At 39.1% G+C, this 25,381-nt stretch overlaps 1 protein-coding gene across 3 annotated transcripts in view; it reads right to left on the minus strand.

The window, feature by feature from the left end:
* The window catches only part of ntrk3b (neurotrophic tyrosine kinase, receptor, type 3b), a 209,748-nt gene extending 196,884 nt beyond the window's left edge, over positions 1-12,864 (minus strand). For all 3 annotated transcript variants that reach the window (XM_063479739.1, XM_063479731.1, XM_063479725.1), the window contains exon 1: positions 12,263-12,864. In XM_063479739.1, the coding sequence (XP_063335809.1) occupies positions 12,263-12,504 (242 nt within the window). In that variant the 5' untranslated portion in view covers positions 12,505-12,864. The remainder of the gene's footprint in view (positions 1-12,262) is intronic.
* Between the last annotated feature and the right edge of the window lie 12,517 nt (positions 12,865-25,381).

Raw genomic sequence — 25,381 nt, forward strand, 5'->3', positions numbered from 1 at the left:
TTTTGTCAGGAACCACTGAAGGAGCTGAATATCAAAAATAACGGCTATGGGTTTTTATGCTTCAAAAAGAGCACATTGGAGAAGGGAGATAAATATGAGAGAGGAAATGTGATTCAGCACTAAGAGAGGGTGATGTCAGGAGCTTCTTAAAACGATGAGTTTTTTAAGTCCAAGAGAGAAGATGGAGAGTGACTGTGATATTCTGATTGGAGTAACAAGGTCATTGCAGCAACAGGGAGCCAGGAGGAAGAAGAGCTGAGTCTCAGTGGGCCATTTACTTTTAATGTGTTCTCATCAGCCTCCACACAAAGCACTGTCAGGGGTCTTAAAAAAAAAACCCTCTTGGTACTCAACTCCTGGGTGGCTACCGAGCCTTCAGCTCACTGAGAATAACTGGTGAGCATGGCGGAATGGTGTGCCAGGTCCATAATAGTTTGATATAGTGCAATACCGATACTCTACAGAACAGAGCAAATACAGATATCAGACCATCTTAGGCGATCGATAAAAAGAAGCCGCTGTGGTGCATGCTTCTGCTCTGTGGGAAATATGAGGGAACATCTGTGCTGCTGTGTTTTATTATGTCCTTACTGCCAATGACGTCAGTAGTCAAAGCTAAACAGCCGAGATTGCAGCGCCAATAATTCATTATGAGTGTTTACCAACCAAACATTAGCACACATATTGCCTCCAAACACATCTCACTGTTTTGTGCAGAGAGAAAACTGATGGACAGATGCGGGCAGGAAAGGGCGCCTCACTGCGTGCTTATCTCGGTAATATACTGGTGTGCTTTGTCAGGAAAAAAGAGCCAACAAGTCCTCAACAAGTAATGAAAATAAAAAACTATTTTGCCCATTTAGAGCTTACCAAAATGCCGTGGCCTTAAAAATGCCAAAAAAAATAAACATAACTAAAATAAGGATTAATCTAGTATTAAGCTGAGATGAGCTCGAACCTCCAAGTGAATCTTCTTAGATACATCTGGGTGAAATTTGGATGCTAGCACTTTCAAACGATATAGGACAGCAGATGAATGAAATATGGACCTAGATGAAGAAGTTGTTTTAAAAGTAGAACTTTGTAATAATAAGTGTTTCCCTTTTCACAAAAGAGGAGAGAGAATGGTGTTGAATAGCATCCATCAACATGCGCACCGTGTAGGACAACATGGCTGAAGCTCAGTGAGAATCGAGACAGCTGCATTATTCACACAGCTCTGCCAGTCATCGCTGACATGGAGGACAGTGGGGTGACTCATCCTACTTGATAATACATGATTGATGTTTTTTGAAACACTAAACATCCCACATGAATAACAAGCAGAAGCCTTATTAGGGTTCCGGGAGAAAAGGAAGGAAGGTGGCATTTCTACAGGAGCCGACACATCGTGATGGACACTGCGAGGGTCAGACATACATCCTCACCTGGGAGGAGGTTATCTCTAAGGAAATGAATTGTGTGTGTGTGTGTGTGTGTGTGTGTGTGTGTGTGTGTGTGTGTGTGTGTGTGTGTGTGTGTGTGTGTGTAGTTTTGGATAGAGAAGTACAAAGGGGAGAGGAGAGAGAAGGAGAGTAAAAAAAGAACGTTTCCAAGCCACCACCATCACACAAACGCCCCACACTATGAATCATCCATCAATATCACGCAGAAGAAGGAATTAGCAGTAATGCTGCTTTCAATGTAGTTTCACTAAGCCTGCAGATACCATGTTTAAACATGATTAACTGTAATAAAGCTTCAGTAAAGCTCATGTTACCTAATTAGACATAAAACTGACTTTTCTTGTGTTCATAAGTAGATATCTGAGAGGAGCAGGTGCTTGATAAGCGTTCCTTACAAGTGATCATTCACAAAGCAACCTTAGGAATAAATAAAACAGCAAAAAGCAGTGCATGTAAACTGATTAAAAAAGGGGAAAAAATACCACTTTGGAACAAATTTCAGTTTAAATAGGTAGAGAGATGATCTCACAAGTTTGACATCATAAACTGTTGCACACAGTGGTGACACTGAATCATAATCTGCTGTATAGAAAACAGAAGCTCAACTAAATGTCAACAGAAAGCCTCTGGAACGCTGCTGCAAGGCTTTAAAGGGTTTTTCTAATCCTGACTAAAACAGCAGAGCCTTCAGTATTTTTTCACCCCTCTATCCTCAATGCATCTTTTGATTGTTAAAGCGGGGGAAGGTGCTTCATTAGTATGCATCTTTTAAGGCGCAAGGGCTGCCTGCAGATGCCGGAGTTGAGGTGGTGGGGGCGTGGGAGAAGCTGGGTCAGCCACATGGCCGGGTCTTCTCACAGAAACTCTGCATGCAGAGGATCTGAACGAAAGCGCCGCTCTCTCCTCCCAATTCTCAGATGGCAGCCGTGACCTACTTTCCACAAAGACAGGCTCATGCAAACTTGATGATATGCTTATAACAGAGGAGCCTGTCGTGCACTGCCTGAGGTGAGCCTCGCAATGCGGAGGCAGCAGGGGGTCTGTATCGTAAGGACCAATTGGCAGGACGTGTGTTAGCAACTCTGCCCTGGGTGGTTAAACAGCATCAGTGGTAATGACGCTGATGATCATACAGCAGGCCTGAAGGTATAAAAAGCTTTTTTAAAGGTTGTCAGATCACCTAAACCCCCAAAGCAAACAGCTTCATTTGACATTTCATAGCTGATGACAGAGCAATAATCTGAATGGGCCCCTTATGAAAAGAAGACAAAATGTCCTCCTTGTTGCATCTATGCTGCAGCTACTGTACTTTCACCGAGTGCTGCAGCCACTGCAGCAATTGCTTTTAAAATACTGAAGTTATTTTTGTAGCTGAGTGGGCAGATTGCAGCCTCTTAAATCAAACACCAGGCCACTTATTATGCACGTTTTTTTGTGCGTTTGTTTTAAACACCAAAAAGCAAATCTCTATATTGACCATTTGCAATGGTTTAGCTCAGGGTCCTAACATGCCTCAGGCCTAGGTGTATGAAGTTAGCATGTTTATCCTCCGTCTGTGTGGGTTTTCTCTGGGTTGTCCAGTTTGCTCCCAAAGTGCAAAGATATGCATGTTGAAAAAAATGGGTGCAGGTGTGGATTTGAGCATGAAGGGTGGGATGACAATGTGTCCAGACTGGACCCAAGACTCTTGATCAGTGTCAGCTGGGATAGTGTCAGCCCCAAACCCAATTGTCACATTTGAAGGTATATTGCAATCTTCTTAATGGTGCTTGCAAAAACAAAACAAACAAACACTGCAGAGGATCATCAGTAGTCACGTGACTTTATTTTTAAAGAGACTTGATGAAAAAAATCCATGATAGAGTCTTATTCAGGTGATAACTGCTATCATCCATCCGCGCTATCTTAACTGAAAACAAACTGGTCTTGGACGTGCACAGCCTTGGGCTGTAAAGTTTTGCAGTGGGGAATTAAAGCCATTTAGAACATTGCCAGCAATATTATACACCTCTACAACAGCAAGCACACTGTTATACTGTAAGACCTTAATTTAATAGTTTTGTGATCATTATTTCTGTTATTTTGTACTTATACTTTGATCCTTGTAATTGTGAAATTTTGTGTCTAGAGTGTGGCCAGGAACTGTATTGTAGTGATTAATTAAATCGTCATGGTTATTTTCAAATGGTAATAAAAAAAAGTGTAGTTAATATTACTGAAAATGACGTAAGAGTACTTTTGCTTTACTTTTTTTTAAGACTCAGATATCACATTTCTGTCTTCTCTTCTCCATACTGCACAGTTTATTTATTTTATTTTATTTACTGTACTTAAATAAACAATGTACGCAGTATATTTAACAATTCATATACTATTTTAAATTCATATAATTTTGCCTAATTTATGTAATATAAAACAAAGGTTGGAGAAAGGAAGGTTTGGGAATAAGTAGTAAGCCTAAAGAATTACATGCTAATATGTATATTTTAAAAATCAACTGTTGAATCATGAGTCAATGAATCCACCACTTTGCGAAGAAATCAGGAGTAACGGTGCAGAAATGGTGCGGTAATATAATACAGTGTGATATTTGCTTTCTGTTTGCTTGGGTGTTGAGTAGATTTCCAAGGCTGATGTCAGGTGTAAAAGCAGGTGACAGGTGTAAATCTCTGATCATTGTTCTTCATATGCTAATAACAGAAGTTTAGGCAGAATTTAACTGTGTGTTCAAATTATACCAACACAGCAAAAACTGCAGATGGTAAATGGTAAATGGCCTGTATTTATATAGCGCTTTACTAGTCCCTAAGGACCCCAAAGCGCTTTACATATCCAGTCATTCACCCATTCACACACACATTCACACACAGGTGATGGCAAGCTACATTGTAGCCACAGCCACCCTGGGGCGCACTGACAGAGGCGAGGCTGCCGGACACTGGCGCCACCGGGCCCTCTGACCACCACCAGTAGGCAATGGGTGAAGTGTCTTGCCCAAGGACACAACGACCGAGACTGTCCGAGCTGGGGCTCGAACCGGCAAACTTCCGATTACAAGGCGAACTCCCAACTCTTGAGCCACGATCACAAAGAGAAGCCTCAGCAAGCTTGTAAAAAGATTCTCAGTCCTAAAGAATAAAAAGATTTATAAATAATAAAACAAAATCAATAATATGGAAACCTCAAAGTGAAATATGATCATGACAAAGAAAAAGAAATCAAAATTACAACCAGAGTCAGGTGAACTGGGCATCAGAAAAACAGACATCAAAACATCACAACACAAAGAAAACAAAGAGAAAGAAGTGGGTAAAGAGGAGTAACGTCCAAAGTTAATGAATAAATATGACAGAATTAAGGAGGGGAAGGAAGGTAGGAGTTTCTCAGTGAGAAGGAAGGTGTGTACCGTTCTACGCCACTGAATACATCTGACATTCCATATTACAGGGAGTTACAAACCCCTATGACATTTGTTCCAGCTTACTGCATCTTGGAAACAGGTAGTCATCTACCATTTTCCAAAAAGACATAAATATAAAGTAATTTTTAAAACATCTGAAATTCATCAACTGTAGTATTCAAGGGTGCTTTTATAAAGTAAAATAGACAACATTATAAAATGTCTAAAACTTCATTTGATTTCCTGTTAGTTCTCATGTTTCCCATCATGGATACTGTTCTTATCTTTTACTAATGCTACTTCTTTAAATTGAGCTGCGAGGCTGAGAAATAAGCTTTTGGTATATATCACTAAAGTAAAAAATATTACTAACTAATTATTAACTATTATTACTGTAATAGTTAATCCAGTTAAATATTAAAATATAAAATTAAGGAAATGATACATTTTTCATTAAAATCAGCATAACATAACCCTAATACCTACAGGTGGCAGTTCTGTGAATGCTTTTAGGCAGGGTGAAAACTTTGGAACCACCAAAGTAGTGAAACTCACACAAACTGCCCTATCATATCCTGTAAACAGATCAATTTCAGGCTTGCACTAACTTGAGGACAATCTGTAGTCCATGTGTGTGCATGTGTTGATCTTTCCTATAAATTTCTTATGGTGCTAAGATGTATACTTTCTTTTTTGTTTCAAATGTTTATATTACCTAGTGATGCAGATTGTGGTTTTTGGGTGTGGGTGCTGAGCATTTACCTTTCTTGAGCACCTACGTCTATAGTACTAGCAGCTCACAGGTGATAAACAACTGATGTCCTGTACCAAATGATTTGGGACAAACGGCTTTAAACATTTAGTCCTAATCCACTGACCATGACAAAAAAAATGCAAACTTTATAAAAACATTTTTTTCTATCCATTTTTTAAAAATTACTTTACTCCTCACAACGAGATATAAGCAGAATGTGATAACTGATATAATAATGCTGAGACAAATATTAAATGTCAGTAAGTTCTGGAAGCAGAGGCACGACATTTAGCAAAGGTCTAATGAAACATAATAGGAAATTGTAATATGGGAAACGGATGTTCTACCATTTCTGGAGCTAAACTAGTAGTACAAGCTAAAATTTAGTAGATCGTTGCTTATGATTTTGATTTTAATCATTCTTTAAGTCCTCCAACCTAATGGAAAGCCAACCCTAAAATGCTGGAGTGCCCCTCAAAACAGGTGAGGTGTGCAAGATCTTTTTCAATATGGGTTCAACTGATACTCCAAACGCTCAACTGAACAGAACATACTCCACTTGTAACGATTTCAATAAAAATCTACAAATGTTCACTTATCAAATTCCCATTTAGAAGCCTTACACAAGATCTCTGTAGCAGATATATCTGGACTGAAGTTGCTATTGGCTACAGTCACACAGTCTGTGGGCTGCACATGAGCTACAAGAGGTAGAGAAAACGCTGAGTTTATGTAATGCAGTAACACACAGTGTCTGAACCAGGGGACACTTGCAGCCTACACAAGCCACCTGAGCAGACCTTGCTGTATAATTCAGGTTTCTTTGGCAGCATCTGTAAGCTGGTCTCATAGAAAATGTGTACTTGAAGGTGTCCAAAGATCGATAGTTTAAAGCTGAGCCGTGCTGTTAAAAACTGAAAAAGTACGAAGGCAGTATCCACATAAAGTTTTTAAATAAATACTGGAGATGGCAGCTTATTACATTTAAAAGTGACCCCTGCTGCAAGTAACGAGATTAATCAAGATAAACACAACATTATGATGGAACGGCTTTCAACTTTGAAAATGAGACTACACACATTCCTATAGATTTCAGAGATATTAAACCATAAACTTCAAGCTGCATTTTGCAAAGCAGATAAACAGTAAATCATTTAAGAGTGCGGGACTCTCAGTTTGTTTGCAGATAAACAGATGGCAATTTTACAATCCACATAAATCTCTTTGATTGAAGAAAGAGTTGACATTAAAGAAGCTGAAGCTATAATACTTGTGGAAGAGGCTTCTCATTTCAAAGGCAAATAGAGGATGTTGGATTTTTTACGTTCACACGAGACAACATGACTGCCAGCAATAAAAACAAAAACCCATCATAAAATGTGCATTTGAATGACATCATAAGACATCATGATATGGTGTGACATTAAAACAAATATTACACATTTTAAATCTCCTTGTGGATGTTTGAAACCTATCCATGAAAAACTGAAGGGATTTTTGGTGCTATTTTGTGAAGAAATTCAATTATACACAGTTGCTTTATAGTCTTGTCCTCCAATAAAATGGTATCACAATTGTACCATAGGAATGTGTTCTCAATCACTGCGTAATATGCAGCTTCTAATGGAAAATTGCAATCTCAAAAAAAAAAAGAAAAGAAAAATCCCACAATTACAAAGATATGTTCTATTTAGGACCCTTGGGTGGGTCCCAGCCAGTTAATGGTACACTACAACACTACAAGTCAATAGTCTGCCAAGGTAGATGATGCACCCCAACACATTGAAAAAACTATTCAGGAACAGTTCTAGGCACACAAATCAACCACGACAATAACCAGGCCTCTACACTACTTAAAATGAGGTCTGTTAAGATACTAAGATAAGTAACTGAATAAATAAAAAAAATATGAAGGCCAGGTGTGGCCTGTTCTCTTATGATTCCAGGAATAGTTAAGCAGATAAAAGATGTGGAATTGATTTAGAGTGTTGAACCTGCATTTCGTTTTTCACTGGAACTCTCAATATCAGATCCAAAAAACTGTCAATACAAGGCAAGGAAGCCATCATTTACTGAAAAACCAAAATAAACCTACCAGAGAGATAGCAAAAAGGTTAGGAGAGATCAAATCAACAATCTGGTACATTCTTAAAAAGAAGCAATGCACTGGCCAGCTCTGCAAAACCAACAAGTCCAAAAGACCATAAGATAACTCAAGTGGATGAGATAGCCAAATCAAGGACATACTCAAGGGTCAAAGTCTATAATCAGGACAGTCTTCATGAATAGAAATATAGAAGGCTTACAACAAAGATGAAACCACTGGTTACACCCAAGAACATGAAGGCCAGATTAGACTTCACCAGAAAAACGTGTCCGGTTTGCAGAAAATTGTTGGACAACCAAGATTGGCTTGTACCAGAATGATGGGAAGAGAAAAGTACAGAGAGTGGAGTGTGGAGGCCTGGCAGTGGAGGTCAATAGTGTTTATTGCATATTAAAGAAAACAGTTGATTTCTGAAATGTACAGGGCTATCCTCTCTTCTCGGAATCAGTCAAATGCTGCAAAACTGATTGGAAAGTGCTTCACAGTACAAATGGATAATGATTCAAAGCATACTGCAAAAGCACCCCAAGAGTTTCTAAAGGCAAAGAAATGGGATCTCCTCCAAAGACCAAGTCACTCACCAGATCTCAACCCAAACATGCCAAACTAAACACAGAGAGACCCACCAACAGGCAGCAACTGAATGTGGCCACAGTAGCGGCCTGGCAGAGTATTTCATGGGAAGAAACTAGATTTAGCTAGTTTGTCAATTATACTTGAGCATCTGAAAATGAGGCCGTGTGCATAAAAATGTTTAATTCCTACACAGTTCATGGAATATTTTTGTAAAACTCTATCAATTCAAGTCGAAAGATTGTATTTTAATCACATCTTAATTGCTGGGTTTCACCCCATGGGAAATTATTTGCTGCCAGGATCCCAGTATCAGGTACCACAGGACACACAAAGGTCTTGGTTGTACTTGAAGGTGTCTAAAGATTAATGGGATAAAGGAGAACTAAAACAGAATTAGGTGGTTGACTTTAAAATTGCTCATCACTATTCACTGACATTTGAAGTTTCAGTGAAGTACCTCTATTTATACAGTTTTTAAGCCAAAAATACAAAAATATGCAGAGTTTTGTTTTAACAGAGGAGAAAGAGTCAAATTCGTTTTTAAAAAAATCTTTTTGTAGGTTTTTTCTACACACCAGAGCCATCTTATTTAATCTACATGTGCTATATGTCTTTAAAGATGTTTGGAGATATAAAAAATATAATTGGACAAATACTAAACCCATACAGGATTAAGACATGCAAAATACAGTACAGTGCCATAAACCCATATAAAAGCAGTTCAACTTTAAACTACGTTTTGAAAATCTGGAAAACATTACCTTTGTCCCCTCATGTTTAAGTAAGTGAAGTAGAAAATTGTAAAATGCTATACTTGAACACTGCAAACAGATATAGGGAACTTGGTAATTATCTGTAAAATTTCAGATCATACCAAAGGTTTCGTTAAAGCGGATGCTTCAAAAACAATCTTCAGATGATGTGCTTTTATCTTGTGCACAGCAGACATCACATTTCAGCACTTTAGGGCTTTGCAGTTTTCATTTTCATATCATTTTCATATCTTAATGAACTGTTTGTAACTAAGACTGGGAATACGTTTCTACTACCATTGAAACTGCAGCAAGATCATAGGTTGATTACTATCACACAATTAAAGATGGACCTTTCACACTTTTACCTTCACAGTGGCAAACTGATTGAAAGATTTTTTTCACAACAGACATTTTGTGCCACAGCAGGACAAGCATCCATGGAATTAAAGACATCGTTAATTATCCATTTACAATACAGGTTCCTGTAAGCTGTCCTAGTCAGCCAGCATGCACAATACCAGGATCATCTCTAAGTGCAATGCACGCATCATTAATATAACTGAAGTCTGTGCTTTTCCTGCAATTACAAGCCAAAATGTCTGCCGTGAAATACGGCTTTAGTTCAGTGCTTTGCAACAACTCCAGTAATGACAGTGATTGCATGGATGCATTGTTGAATTTAAGGATCAGCTTAAGTACGCAAGAGATGGGGAGGTTGCAGGGGTGATTTTTCTCCAAGTATACATTGGAGACGTTTAGCAGTTTGACAGCGCAGTAATGACCATAGAGATTGGTCCGACACTTTAGCCTCTCCTTTACAAACCACACTTTCAGCAGCACAAAAAAAAAAAAAAAAAAAAGAAGAAACAAAACAAAATGAGACCAAATGTCATCACTCGAGGTGGAAAAGCTGATTGGATTTTGAAAACAAACACGCACCTGTGCTCAGAGCCACACTTACACAAACCCGTCAAATGCTTCAGCTGCTCTCAGAGAACCATTTTTCCCCCTCAAGTATAACAGCAAGGCCTTATCTTATCCACTTCAAGCAGTGATGCCTCTTGTGATGAATTTCTAATGTGCAAGAACTGGGAAAACTATTATCTGGACTTGGCAGTTTTCTTTGGCTGGCCAATCACCCACCCACCCCCTCCACAGTTCCTGCTAGGAGCCCTCACTCTAGCTTTCTATCTCCATAAATTGTCCCCTCACCTCTGAATATTTCTTGAGATGAATGAAATAGAATTCATGTCATCAAAACACATGTATCTCCCCACTTGCAAAGAGAAGGGATCGTGGATTCTATGTGGCCCCAGTCTCTGAGTGCTCTTTATTACAATGCACCAGTTACTATTTTTTAAGGTCACACCTTCTGGCCAGATAATAAATTAGCATTGAGCTTCGAACATCATTTATGGTAATACATATTTGTAGAGATGCTATAAATGATTGTGCTGTAGCATTTTAACATAAATGATTACAATCTTTGAATACAAAGTAATTACTATATATTAAATAGCTAATTATTGTTGCTGCGTGGTGTGAATGCACAGCTAAATCAGACGTGTTAGCTCATGTGACACTGGGCAGTATATGCTGATATGCTGTTACTGAGCTGCTGGTGGTGCTAGTGGAGGTTGCCATCCATACTGAGCAGCCAAAAAAAAAAAAAAAAAAGCCGCCAGCTGGCCAGGGGCCATGAAATGCACAATTAGTCCTGGGTCAGTTGCATTAGGTTTTCTCAAAGGCAAAAAAAAGGCGATCAATGCATGACTTTGTGCTTGGTATAAACTGAATATTTGGCATTTTTAAATGGAAATCTAAGAGGTTGTTGACTTCAGTGGATGAGAGGAGAGATAAATGTGAAACGAGAAGGTTTCACGGGAAGGAAATCTTTATACGGGGGTCACACTAATCACTAGTGCGCCATGAACTCTGACCCCTTCTTCCTTCCTTTCCTTTTAATACAGCCGAGCTTTAAACCTGTGCTTATTCCTTACAGAAAAAGTACCCCCGATAAAACAGTCACGTAAATGACTCCTGTGTTGTAAAGAGAGCACTTGATTCCCAGATTATAGAGGGTACCAGGCTACCCTCTAGCGGCACGGGGAAGCGATGAACCGTGTCACAAAATAAGTTGTCTGCCTCAGACGGATAAAGGGTAAACGGGATACCAAAACTGATGAGAGCAAAAGTCCTTTGTGGCGTAAGACGACGCGGAGGAAACCGTGCGGGGAATTCCAGTGCGTTAACGGGAGATGTTTACTTTATATGCAAATCAGCTTCATCGACACCAGAGGTCTTATTTTAAGGCCCGAGCTCGGCTTTTTTTTTTCTTCCTCCCCTGACTTTTCAAGAAAGAAAGCTTTGATGTTAGCAGGGAGGATCGATGCCAGGGAAAGAGAGCGAGAGAGAAAGAGGGAGAGAGAGGAGAGCGAGGGGGTGTAGGATGCAGAATGAGAATGTACTTCTGGGGGTGTGTGGGTGGGTGGTGGTGGTGAGGAGAGGGAGGGAGGAGGAGGGGGGGTAGTCTGCCGTCATCATACATAGCGCCTCTGTTTTGAGCAAAGCCTTTATGAAACCAATATTTCTGCATGTCCATCTCTGTGGAAAGGAGAGAAAAAGCCACAAGTGACGTTTTCACATCCCAATCCGCTCCGCATAATCTGGACACAATAAAGTTTGTCAGGTCGCGTCGTTCTCAGAGGATGCGGGCTCAAAATGTAACTGGTTGACCTTACTGCGCCATTTACTTCTGTTTCATTTAGCACAATCTGTCAGAACAGTTGCTGTACATAACGACGGAAATCAAGCGGATGGGTGATGTGAGGTTCTCCGCAACATCCTTCTGTCATTTGGACGTGTAGGCCTGCGGTGCCGCTGCGGAGGAGCAACTTTATGGGGACACACTAGGGATGAGGGGAGAGACACATTCGACATTCATTGCCCAGGTTCAAGACCGAGCAGTTTATTGCTAAGCTGCAAGTGATTTGACTAATTAGGCACGTGAGGAAAAACAAGCGTATTTACCCTCCATTCAAGACCATTTATCAAATATGGCTTGGAGATCTTTGGGCATTAAGGAGACCAATAGAAGTGTAAAAAGTCTAAGAATTTAAAAAATATCAGCCAACAAGTCGGATCAATGCAAAGAAAGCAACATACAGGGAATGGGATCAATCAATGATTCCGAAACGCACGGCACAATCCGTACAATGTACTTACATAGAGGTGATGTTTTTGAATAACTCCGCTATGTCAACGCTGGTCCCATTGCTCCCAGTATCTTGCAGGGCGAGTAAAGGGAAAAACCTGCCGTTGTCGGACTTATTGCAAAAGATCTCTGTTTGAGAGCAGCTGCAGGTCGGCGGGCAGTCCAGCATGGAGCTCAGATAGTCCTGGAAAATACTCATCAGAAACAAAACCCTCCACCAGCAAATCCGGATCGAATGAAACCATAGATCCATGTCTCCGGGCAAAGTGGGGAAATAGAAGAGGTCCCGATGTCCTCTGGGTTAGAACAGAACGACAAAAGAGAAGAGCAGGAGAGTGGGAGGAAGGAAGGAGGAGGATGGTTGGTGCGTCTGTACAGAGGATGCTCTATGCGAGCGTTTCTGCCGTGGATGGATGCTGTAGTGTCCTTGCGCGTCAGAGATTGGGTGAAAAGGAGGAGGAGGGGAGAAAATAAAGAAAAGACGCAACAAAAATAACGCAAATCAAAAACAACAAAGCGAAAAAATGTGAGCGTCCACTCGGCTTGACAGCACACGATGCATGGTGTTCCCCGTAATGCCGTGCTTCTGATGTCGTCGTCGCCTCTCTCCAAGCAGGACCAGGACGACTGGCTAGAGAGCAGAGAGACACAAAATGAGAAGTTGGAGCATCAAGTCCCTCCTACCGGCTACAGTCATACTGACACCTGCAGAAACTGCATGCAATCAACAGTGATTACAACTGCACTATACAAGGATTGCAGAACTACAGATCAACATGTAGCCTGATATAAGATTTAAAAAGTAAAAAATTTTAACAGCGACAAGCTGATTCTACGTCCAAAAAATTGCAAGAGATTTTACTGGAGGATTGATAGATAAATTATTTATTGTTATTTTATGTAATCTTTTTTATTCGTGAGATAAGATTAGACCCACTTGTTGGAAGAATTCCCTAAACATTTCCCCCAGGAAGCTACCGAGGATTACCTGTTTAAGAACACCCAATGCACTTAAAATGGTCATTTTTGTCTGATATTTTTACATTAAAAATCTTCACATAGCTAGTTAGAAATTTTTAAAATGGCATTTACACCTCCACCTGACTAAAAAATTCAGAACCTATGAATATGCAAGCATTCATCAGTCAAGCTGAACTCCTTCAGGCATTAAAAGTTCACCAAAAGTCACATTTTAGGTGAACTTAGGAGAAACTTTCCACTTTCAGCCGACGGATGTAAAAAGAGCCTTTGAGTGTCAAACTCTGCAGTACATCATTCTGCACAGTGAAGCTCAAACATCCCAAACAAGTCACAGAGTGGCATATGACTTTGAAGGATAATTTCAACATGGCTGTTTTCCATCCACGCGCCCACTATGGCTCTATAGATCATACTAGCGAGAGAAAGAAACTATGACTCAGACAAAACAGTATCAGCAGCTGGGCAAGTAGTGACAGCTCTGTGATTTTCCATTTTAAACATTTGCTTTTGTGTCTGACTAAAGGTAAACACAGAATGTAGTCTACTGAAATATCCAGCTTGATAGCTTTTCCCAGTTGAAGATTCACAGAGCCACTAGAGCCACATTATTGGAAAATACTGCAGGTTGAAACAATTACCCCTTAGGTAAACAAATTGTATAAGAATAATTAAACAGAATCTCTGCCTTGAGTATATACTCAAATAATGATTTGTGCTTTATTACTAATTTAACTGTATATTTGAGCTTTACAGTTTAGAGTGATGCAGAATTTGACACTAGAAATGGGATTTCACATTTAGCCCTGTACCTCTCACTCCCCCCCCCCCCCCCCCCCCCCTTGTTTTCTCACTGAACTCTTTTTCTCCCTGTAAATTCCATGTCTGTCTTGTAGCCCCCCTCTGTGGGCTTTTCTTTTTTCTCTGTTTTTTGTCTCTCCTCTCAGCCGTCGTACTACTCCTGTCTGTGACCCGGAAATCAATCTCAGTTATGCCAGGTTGAAGGATTCTTAAACTGCATCTGGAGGAGAGAGAAGCAAGGAGATAGGAAACATTCTGAAGGAGCTATAATCAAGGAGAGGTGTGAAACGCTGTTGGAATATACAAACCATGGCAAGAGGAGAACTCTACCTAGGTGTTCCTTTCTATGAACAAGTTTCAGTTTTTCAAGATGATCAGCTGCGTGCCTGAAAAGGAACTTTCTGCCTTTCACTGTCCATGTGTATACCAATGTGATTTAAAAATACAGTATATGTACCTTATTACATTCTGCTATGATGTGAATTTAATTTAATAATATACCCAGCATGTTTTAGTGTAATGACTATTGTTTCCTTAATATGGCATCTCAAAAAAACCAAAACCAAAACACAAATACAGCAGGGATTGAGCTAACAAAAACAACTGACAGATGATGTCATATTTTTTAAACATTGCCAATCTCCAAAGGTTGATTCTGTTCCTAAGCAAAAACCTGTAGTGATCCCGTGTGTGTCAGGAGTGTCAGAACAGCTGAGACGCATTTTTTCTAAACACCGGGTCTCTGTGGCTTTTAACCCCCACAACACGCTGCGCCAAAAATTGGTCCACCCCAAGGATCGGGTCCCCCGACACAAACAGAGTAACATAGTGTACGCTGTTAAGTGCCAGAAGGATTGCCAGGATTTATACATCGGGGAAACCAAACAACCTCTGGCGAAGCGGATGGCACAACACAGAAGAGCTACCTCGTCAGGCCAGGACTCTGCAGTCTATTTACACCTACAGGCCAGTGGACACTCTTTCAATGATGAGAATGTACACATCCTGGACAGGGAGGAACGCTGGTTTGAGTCAAGGAGGTCATTTACGTGAAAAGGGAAAGACCATCTCTGAATCGAGGAGGGGGCCTAAGGGTACATCTTTCACCATCTTACAATGCTGCGATTGCAGCCATTCCCAAACTCTCTGTGAATGGTACTCATGGCCATTGATCAGTGGTTGTTGATCAACGGTCATGAGAATTTGCATAATTATGATTAAGGAACTGACCTCCTATCCCATTGTTCCTTCAGTGGTGCTAGTTTCAGTCATTATGCAAATGCACTGTTTATAAGATTGGGGAAACCTGCAGTCAGCTGAGACTGAAGAAGTCACTTGGATGAGTGATGAAACGTTTCTCCTACTGAAATGCTACGTCCAGATGAACAGAATCAACCTTTGGAGATTTACTTACCTGGATGATTGAGCATGCATCAAAACATTACCAATGATTTTCCTATTCAATTATAATATTTAATTTTAGTTGTGCTTCTCTGCAGCCTTTGGCACCAATGGTCATGCCATTATAACTGACAAATTATTTACATGTGTCACACCTCTGGCACTGCTCTCACATAGGTTTCATCATATCTGACAGACATTTCTGAATTCATATTAATAGCTATGTCTAAATCTGCTCCTCCTTCCCTCGGGGTCCCCCGAGGTTCAGTCCTTGGACCAAATGTAATCTAAGTAACAACTTAAGCCATAGCATAGCAATCCTATGATTACTATGCTGATGATACACAACTGTACATTTGTGTTAAGCCTAACAACCACATAAGCTAATTACATATAAAGCCCTACATGGTCAGGCACCTATATTATATATGTCAGGGCTGCTGAGACCTTATTCAAATGGTGAACCTCTCCAATCATCTGATCTGGATTTGAAATCCAGAGGCAACAATGCTTTTAAGATTGTAGCTCTTTGGAACTTTGGAAGAGCCTCACTCAGCCTGTAAAGTTGGCAGAATTAGTGCTTTGTTTCAAGTGGCTGTTGAAAACTAATCTTTATAGATTTCCTTTATTGTTAGCCCTTGTTTGTCTTTATTTCACATCAAATGCATGAAAGTATGTATGTATGTATATATGTATTATTATTATTATAGATAAACTTACCACACCACAGAAGCAAGAATATTACATTATACTCCTACCCTGAACTCCTTTTCCATCATGTCTCTCCCTCTGCCTCTTCTGCTGGTCTAAGAGGAAAAAGATATGAAGAGAAGAACTGAGGAAAGATATTAAGAATGTACAAACTGAGGAATTTTTAAAAAAAAGTGTGTTTCTGCATGGAGGTGTGGCTTCTTAGTCTCCTGCATTTCTTGCTTTGCTTCGATCAGCATACACACCTGTAGCCCATTAATCACCACCCCACAGGAGATCTATCATGGCTCTACAGTCATTCCCACCAGATTGTTCTGCCAACTACTGTAGGCTAAAAGAGATACTCAGTTCAGTCAGTTTTGTGCGTGTGTGTGGGTGTGTATGTGCATCTAATTCTGTCTAATTCTGCTTTTTAATGACATCACCTGCCAGCCTAGCTCTGCGTTCCCATTCCAATTCTACTACTGTAACTTCCACCTGCCTACCTGCTTTCACTCTGGTTTCACTCCACATTAACCAAGCCTCAGACATCAGTCCGTCGTCTTCCTGCTCACTCAGCTCTAGCTTTGCCAAACATCTCATTCTGCGCCTTCCGTCTCCACTGACTCATCATATTACAACCCAAACATTGGAGCATTCATTATAAAAGCCTTCTTGGAAGTTTTTCCAGCTTGACTCGGTGTGTTTTGACTTTTGGGTTGTGAAGCTTTAATTCAACATAACAATTTAGAAAAAAAGTTTCTCTATTATACAACCACCAATACCCAAATATGCAACTTACATATACATAGTTTAAAAATCAGAGAGTTAACTTTTTTATCTGAAGCAGGAAGCAAAGAAGTCAAAGTATAGAAGTATTATCTGCAATTTTTTGTAGTATCAACTTAAATGCAGCATCGTACCAAACATTGTGAGACTAAATGAAAATTGTTTGAACATCTTTAAAAGACACATGACCTCTGAGGGTGTCCTGTGGCTTTTAGGACACTGGCAGTGCATTCTTTAGGTTCCTTTGTTGGGCCTCAGTGGATCACACTTGCTTCATGATATCTTAAGGATGTTCTGTCTTAAAAGTCTGGAAACTGGATCAAAATCTTGGGTTCTTTGTGATGTCCTTAGAGCAGGGATGTCAAACTCGTTTTACATCATGGGCCACGTATAGCACACTACCTATGATCCTATGTGGGCCGAACCAGTGAAACTCCCCTTTCTGTCACAGAAAAGGGAAATTAAACTATACACTTAAGAAAAAGAAGCACATTTTAAAGGGTGCATCTCACCTTTTCTACATGATAAAGAAATTCTGCTGTAGTATTAGTAGATGAAAGAAATCTTTCAGTGTGGCTCTTTGACTTAAATTGTAAGAAGTAAATGTTTAAAATACAGAAATCTATAACTTAATTACTTTGGTGTAGTATGAGTCCAAAATTTATGCCCTCCTTCCTATTTTCCAAAGCCATCCAATGGGCTGGATTGAAGTCTTTGCCAGGTAGATTCTGTTCCCCAGGCCTTATGTACCCTGGCCTTAGAGCGAGTCTTGAGCAATTTTTAGAGTGTGGTGGGGGTATTGTCCTGTAGGGGGAGACCACTGACACTGGGGAATGCCACTGGCTGTGGCAGTGGGTGGTACACGTCAATGGCATAAACATGAAAGACAGGAATCCCCAGCAGAACATAGCTTTGCAAATAGATGATCAATGTTATTCACTCTACCTGTCAGTGGTTTTATTGTGTGTAGTCAAGGATGATTGTTAGGCACTGTGACAATCCAGAGGCCCGAACAAATAGGCTCACTGTGTGACAAATGATAGGACAGGAATTTAATAATAATTTACTAATTAATTTGTAGTTCAGTCAGATCATTTATGTTTGAAATGATTTATTACAGCAGCAGAAAGAATATAGGAGGAGTTTGGCGTAGATGCCAAACTTTAATTTTATATACTTATGAGTGTATAGATGGGAATTTCTGGAGCTTAAAATAATGAGAGGGTGTGTTTGATATATGATTTGAGGAGAGTGAGGCATGTTATGTGTGTATAATGCAATGGAGCTCAAGCTGATTGCCTGACTCCTGGCAGACTGTACTCTATATGCATAAATGGCAAAGAGTTTTAAGGGGAGGGCTCGTCTTGGAAAAAATATCTTAACAGTTGCACAGCACTGCAGTAAATGTTATTGCTACTTTCCACTACTGGCTGTAACTGCTTCACATTCAAATACACAATCTAAAGTCACTAGTAAGGGTCTAAGGACAAAAGCTCCTTCTCTCAACTAGAAGAAAAATGTATCACAACATTATGAATTGTTTGAAGAGACATATCTTTTTGGTTCTCTCCTTCTTCTGATAGTTGGTCATTTGAGTTTCAGAAAGGCTGGACAGAAATGGAAATGGGCAGACACTTTTTGACTCTTTGACATAATATTACATTTGCGTTGTTATCACATTTTAATTATCCAAAACAGTCAAGCAATATTAGTTTATTCTGGAAGACAACATTAAACACAGCTTGTCCTCATTTTAACGGCACCCCTTACATTAAATTAATGCACAAGATAGACATTTTATTGGTGAGAGACAGCATTGTCTGTATGTAAAGAAGTTGGATTGTAATTGCATGCTTGCGTCTTACACACACACACACACACACACACACACACACACACACACACACACACACACACACACACACACACAAAATCCAATTTTCATTGTGCAACTTTACTTATAATCACTACTTTTCTACATTGAAACTAGGCTGTTATGTTTTTCCAAAGTATTTTAATTAATCATTAGTAGTAGTAATAAAGATGATAAGCTGCAATAGCCAACAGAATATGAAATAAACGTCAGCAACAACAGATGATATTCAGAAAAGTGAATAACCATTCCAGAGATGTGCAGTTCAATGTGCTCATTCAGTGTGTTTTTGTGAATTTTTATACATTTTGATCAATTATAATTTATAAATGAATCCATTTTATAAGTTATCCCATGTCCCATTCTGAACTAGTGCTGCATACAGGTAGATGCAAACCAAGTGCACCTTTTTTTCAGCTTTGCCTGTCAAAATCAATTTGTATCACATTCCCAGTATACTGAGTCCAAGGGGAAAACTATATACTGAGTGACAACCATACACCAATAAAAGAGAAAAAGTAATAGATAAAAAAATTCAAACAAATCCAAAGTAAAAGAAAAAATATATAAAATTAAAATAAATATTACTATTTTTAAAAATAGCATATTTAAACAAATATTTCATTATGTTTATTCATTCATTTTTTAAATGAGCTGTTTTCCCCATATTTTATGTCTTTCCCAAGTACAATTTAATTACATTTTTTTGTTTATTTAACTTATTTGACTAATTTACAATTTCACTATTATAATGTATCATTTACTTTTAAAAAGTGAAATTGTTTTTGTCACATTTAATCTCCTCTAAAGTTAATCTGAAAGCTCTGTTTGAATTGTCTCATGCATTCTAAAAGATTTTTCAGGCACAAGGCCGGCTGATTGTGACAACCACCTGTCATAGTCTTTTTGACCTAATCCAAGATGAAGTTTCATTTTTAAAAAACTAAACAGATATGAAAGCCCTTCGAGAATGGTCTTTTCAAGTGTCATCCAGAGTGCTATGAAAATGTGGCTGGCTCCTTAGATGCCTCCCAATCCCCTGATCCCATCCTGAAGTTCTATTTGTCCTTGTCTTTGAAATATTTCCATTAATGAAGTTTGAAAAAAAAAATTCATGAAATACCTTATCAAACACATGACAGCCTTCCGTTGCCAAATGAATGAGAATGAGTGGAACTGTCACTCTCTTGTTCCATTAAACTTCTCTGAGCAGTTGATAGATTTTATAAAACCTGTATCTTCGCTGTGACTTACCTCTCACTAAAAAGGCCAAGCAGGTGACAGAGGAGACGTACCCTGGAAAAAAGCCTCCATCTTACTTCCTCCCACAAAACCAATCTTTGGTTGATCAACCATTCATAGACTTCCTACACTTCTTTACTGCTAAGCTGGTCTGCTAGAATAAAACACCCAATGCAACTGTACAGTCTTCAAAGAGTCTAGCTGAAGATGAAGGGCTGTATGAGCAGAGCATGGACTTGTTGAAGACTAATTAAGTTGTGGGAGTGTTCTGCTATGTCTCCAATCTGAGCAACTTAAAAGAGGACATGCCCTCAGATCTCTTGTACCACAAAGAAAGGAGCAGTAGGCAAGTCTTAAAGTTTAGCAGAACATTGCTATAAAAAATAAGTTTTTTTTCTGCACATGTTCCGTTCATATTCACAGACTTGCATAAATTAGAAAAAGCATCATTTCGCTGATAAATTCATACTCTGGAAAACATCTCTAGATCTGTGCTTTTATGTAGGAAGTTAAAGAGGATGTATAGATAGTTCCTGCGTAAAGCCCCCTCAACTCAAAAATGTGTTTTTCTGTTTTGACGTTTGTGGGTTATTGATGTTTACAGAGTCAGAGTAATGGTAAAGTTATGGGTATTTTTATTTTGTATATTATGTTGTAGCTCTTGAATTTTATGTTGTATTTAGAGTATGTTTTAGTTGTTTTGAGTTCATGACTCATGACTGATACCTTGGCCAGATCTTTCTTGTAAAAGAGTTTTGATCTAAATGGGAATTCCTGGCAAAGTGACGCTAATAATAACAGTATTAGTAAAAAGAAAAAAAATAGTATTATTCAAAATATTATTGGCATTTCTCCTTTTGAACACATAAAAGAAACTGAAAAACATAATGTTTACTTCCATTAAGTCACCTTAGGGTATACTTCTTAAGACCACTTAATGGTTGCTGCGTGTGCATGGCAGTGATGACACTTCGGGGTCCTCATAAGCATCCCCATGTGGATTTACTATGTATAGGTCAGACACTTATGTCTTAGATACTGAGTTAAAACATAATGCTAATTTAAATAACAAAGCTGTGCTTTTTTCACTTCTCTTCCGTACTGTAACCCATTATTTTCAAGGTATCTGAGTAAGATTTTGAAAATAAATGACAGGGCACATACACTTATTGCCATCTTAATTTCTTATAATTTTTATATATCTCTCATACTAAACCATGTCAGATCCTTAAATACAATCCAGCAAAGTACTAACAAAGCTATTATAGATACCCAGGCCAATTTACTTCTCCAAAAGCAAGTTGGCTGAAAGTTCTTACCATTAAGCGAAAAGAAAGAAAAGCAAAGAGAGACAATGACGAAGGTGAATGAAATACACCAGTTTGTGAAGGGTAAAACGGCTATTTCTAATGCTCTGTGACTCCACAGATCCTCAGGGAGAGACATGATCTAGAAATGTGGCTTGGAACAACATTGAACCTTCGAATAAGTAGTTGACCTCCTCCAGAACACATCATCCAGAAAGTCACAAAAGATCCAAGGAAAACATCCAAGGAACTTAGGCCTCTATCACTTTAATAAAGGGCAATTTATATGAATTCCTTTTATATAGCACCCATTAATAACATTAGTCATCTCAAGGCACTTTGTACTGCAGGGTAAAGACCTTACAATATCAGAGAAAAAGTCATTGTTCATGACTCCACTGTGATAGAAACTGGGCAAAAAAGACTATACTCAATAGGAGAGCAGCAAGACAAAAACCAGTTACTCACTCAGAAAAATATTGAGGCTCAGCTAAATTTTGCCATGTTGCATAGCGATGACCCTTAAACTTTGAGAAAGAATGCCTTTTTTACTCACCTGTCAGTAAGCAGTTCAGCTTACTGACAGGTGTTTTTGGCATACTCCAAACACACAACTCCACAGAAAGAACATCATAGCAGTAAAAGAAGAAGAAAGCACTGTAATGTTGTAAAGGTGCCTTACTGCTTTAGCACCACAGTGACTTCCCATAACTCAGGGAAACATGAAACATGAATTCTGACTAAAAATCCTGAAGGAGAACGTGAGGTCAAAGGAGCAGGTCCACCTCTAAATGGCCTAAAAGAAATGAGATTAAAGTGTGGAGCAGCCTAGTAAAAGTCGAGACCCCAACCCCATTGAGATGGTGTTGTGGGAGCTGAAAAGAGCAGTTCATATTCACAGACCCTCCAGTGTGGGAGCACTAAAGCAGTTCTGCATAGACGTCAGGGCCAAAATCCCTGTAAAGTAATGTCAGACACTCCAGGTCTCCAGTTATCAGAAGTATTTGGGGGCTGCTGTTGACACAACCAACTATTAAGTTCATGGGGGCAATTACTTTTTTAAATTGGTGATTTTGGTATTGGATAACCTTTTTGCTTCAATAAAGGATTTTTTTCACATCACTGCAGCTAAAGAAGAAATTGATAAGTGCTTGAGAGTTTTCAAGTGGGACCTCAGAAATTACAATATATTGTAGTCATAGCACAGGAAATGAAGGTAGTCACGGTGTGAGTATAAGTGGTCACCAAAGTCAAGTGGTAGTTTTAAATAGTGCAGAAAAGCACTTTGGCTTATTAGAGAGTATCATAATAAAGCAGAAACACAAAGTCTGCCCCCTGTTGAGTTTAAATACCAGTATTTAAATAGTGCACTTTTCTTGCACTTGCCTTTGACTTACAGCACATAAAGGTTTTAAACTAGACGTAAGGATTGTGGGTGATGTTAATGGCTGATGAGAGTAGCTGGAAAACAATTCCTATGAGCTGTGTCTCACTACAGGTAGTAGTGCAACAATTAAAACAATAGCTCCTCCACAGCTGAAAAATGCTGTTATATCGAGTCCATGGAGGAAGGACTGTTATGTGGAATTTTTAAAACTAAAGCCCTGAAGCTGTGCAGCTCGGTTTGTCTGTTAGCAGAATAAACTACTGACTCAAAAAGGAGTTTGTCAAAGATCTCTGTTGGCTTGGCGTCTGACCCTGCTGGCTACCGACTGAAGCCTTTCCAGAATAAAACTTCTTTGCTGTTTATATTTTTCTTTCTTTTTTTTCTCCTTTGTAGCTACTTTGCACGTCGAACTTTCTTGTTGTCACAATGGTTCTTTTCTGGGCTGGTCTTTTTTTCTCTTTTATAAAAAAGCCTGGTTTAAAATAAATCCTCTGTGATCTTCTTGGTAGAAAAAGTGATAAGACAGCAGCACATTTACAGAAATTGCTAAAGAAAAGGCTCATACACTGTTAGGATGAGTGTAGCTGACATGCCATAATCCCAAATTGTCTGTGCCCAGATCCATAAACAAAACAAAACAAAAACATCATGTAAAAGGTTTGGCTTTCTTGATTCTTTGCTGATTTATCTTCTCTCTTTGATATCCTATTGTATATTTTTCACTAAGCACAATCTCTGATGCTGTAACTCCAAATTGGCTCTCAATATTACTTACAAAGAATTTGAGCTTAGATCAGCTAATAGTCTCTTCTGTCATAGCGTATTCGGCACAACATAAGTCAATAAAAACCTTTTCTCTAATTTTTTTTCTCTGTTATCCATTTGCAGACATTTCTTACACTGCACTGTTCCTGTTACATTTTAGTCAAAAGTTCATCTTTCTAATAAGCCATTAAATCATTTACCCACATTGTTCTTTGTAGTTTGCATGTATATTTCTATGATATTTTTTTTTACAGGTGAATAAAAAAAGAAATAACTTAACATCTGTAGAAACATGGTAATTTATTTTCTTGGCAGTGTTTATCCTGAGCAAATCCTGTCATATTTGCCAGTAATTAATTTTCTTTCTTTTTTTTTAACTTAGGTATTTTCTTTTCACATTTCTTTGGATTTCTGCTTCATTATGCAAATATAAACAAGAACAGGAAAAAAGCATTGTATTGTATTGTTGGTTTTTTATGTGTAAAATATATCTCTATATATATATGTGTGTGTGTGTGTGGTTTTTTTTACATCTATTTTAAACTTCATCATCATTATAACACAGAATCTGTTGTTTTAATTTTTCATTATTATGTTTTATATATTTTTGATGCTAATGACTTTGTTGACCTTGTATTACTTGAGCTCACTGCTGTATTCAATGCAGTGGACCATCAGATCTTGATCTCCCATCTTGCCCTAAACTTATTAATGTCTTATCTGAAAAACATATTCTTTTTTGTCAAAATCAGAGGTCTGTAATTCAAAAACATAATATTGCATATCACTTGTACGTTGAAAATATGTACCGTATCCTTGGCAAGTTGTTTAGCAGATACTAAATTTGGCTGTCATAAAATGTCCTCAATTTTAATCAAAATAAAACTGAAATTTTAGTAATTAATCCCACTGGTCCGCAGGCAGTTATACTTGCCAATAGTCTCTCAAATACTGAGTCCCTGGATTTATAGTGTAAACCTAATGTGAAAAATGATTAGAAAAATATTTTTGATTCTTGTTAAAATTAGTCTTCCAGCAATCTATTCATCCACTTTCTTCCGCTTATCTGGGGCCGTGGGGCAGCAACTTAAGCAGAGAAACCCAGATCTCCCTCTCCCGAGTCACTTCCTCCAACTTATCCAGGGCACCTACAAGACATTCCCAGGCCAGCCTAGAAATTACATCTTTCCTTTTTGTCCTGGGTTTGACCCAGGCCCTCCTCCCAATGGGATATGCCACGAACACCTCACCCAGGAGGGAAAGAGATGGTGACCAGCCGCCATTTGGAAAAACTAATTTACGCCATTTCTATCCGCAATCTTGTTCACCACTCTAGATCTCAACCAGGACAGCCCTACAACATCCAGAGCCTTTATGAATTCAGAACGAACCTTATCCACTCATCCACTCCAGTGGCCTGGCCACCAAGAACTACCTCAGTGACCTCAGTGATGGGCAAGTCGTCACCCTCATCCCTAAATGCATCCTCTAAAGAAGACGTGTCAGTGGGTTTGAGGAGGTGCTATGCCCAACTATATCCTCTACAGCAGCCCACCATCACTATACAACATGTGAGCAGAGCACTGCTTTCCACTCCTGAGTCACCTGACACTTTGTCAGAATCACTTTAAGTTAGAACGAAAGTCTTGTTCCATGGCGTCACTCTTCCCACAGTACTGCCATGTTCCACTTGGCCTGGCGGTACCCATTAGTAGTGTTAGGAAGCACACAGGCTAACCAAGGCCAACAGGACTCCTTCAGCTTGAAGGCTCCCTTCACCATTGGTGTTCACCATCTGCTTTGGAGATTACCACCACAACAGGCACCAACCACCTTACGGCCACAGCTACTTGCAGCAGACTCAGCAATGGAGTTGCAAAACATGGTCCATTCAGAC

Source organism: Pelmatolapia mariae, linkage group LG1 (genome assembly GCF_036321145.2).
Source record: "Pelmatolapia mariae isolate MD_Pm_ZW linkage group LG1, Pm_UMD_F_2, whole genome shotgun sequence".
Taxonomy (NCBI): domain Eukaryota; kingdom Metazoa; phylum Chordata; class Actinopteri; order Cichliformes; family Cichlidae; genus Pelmatolapia; species Pelmatolapia mariae.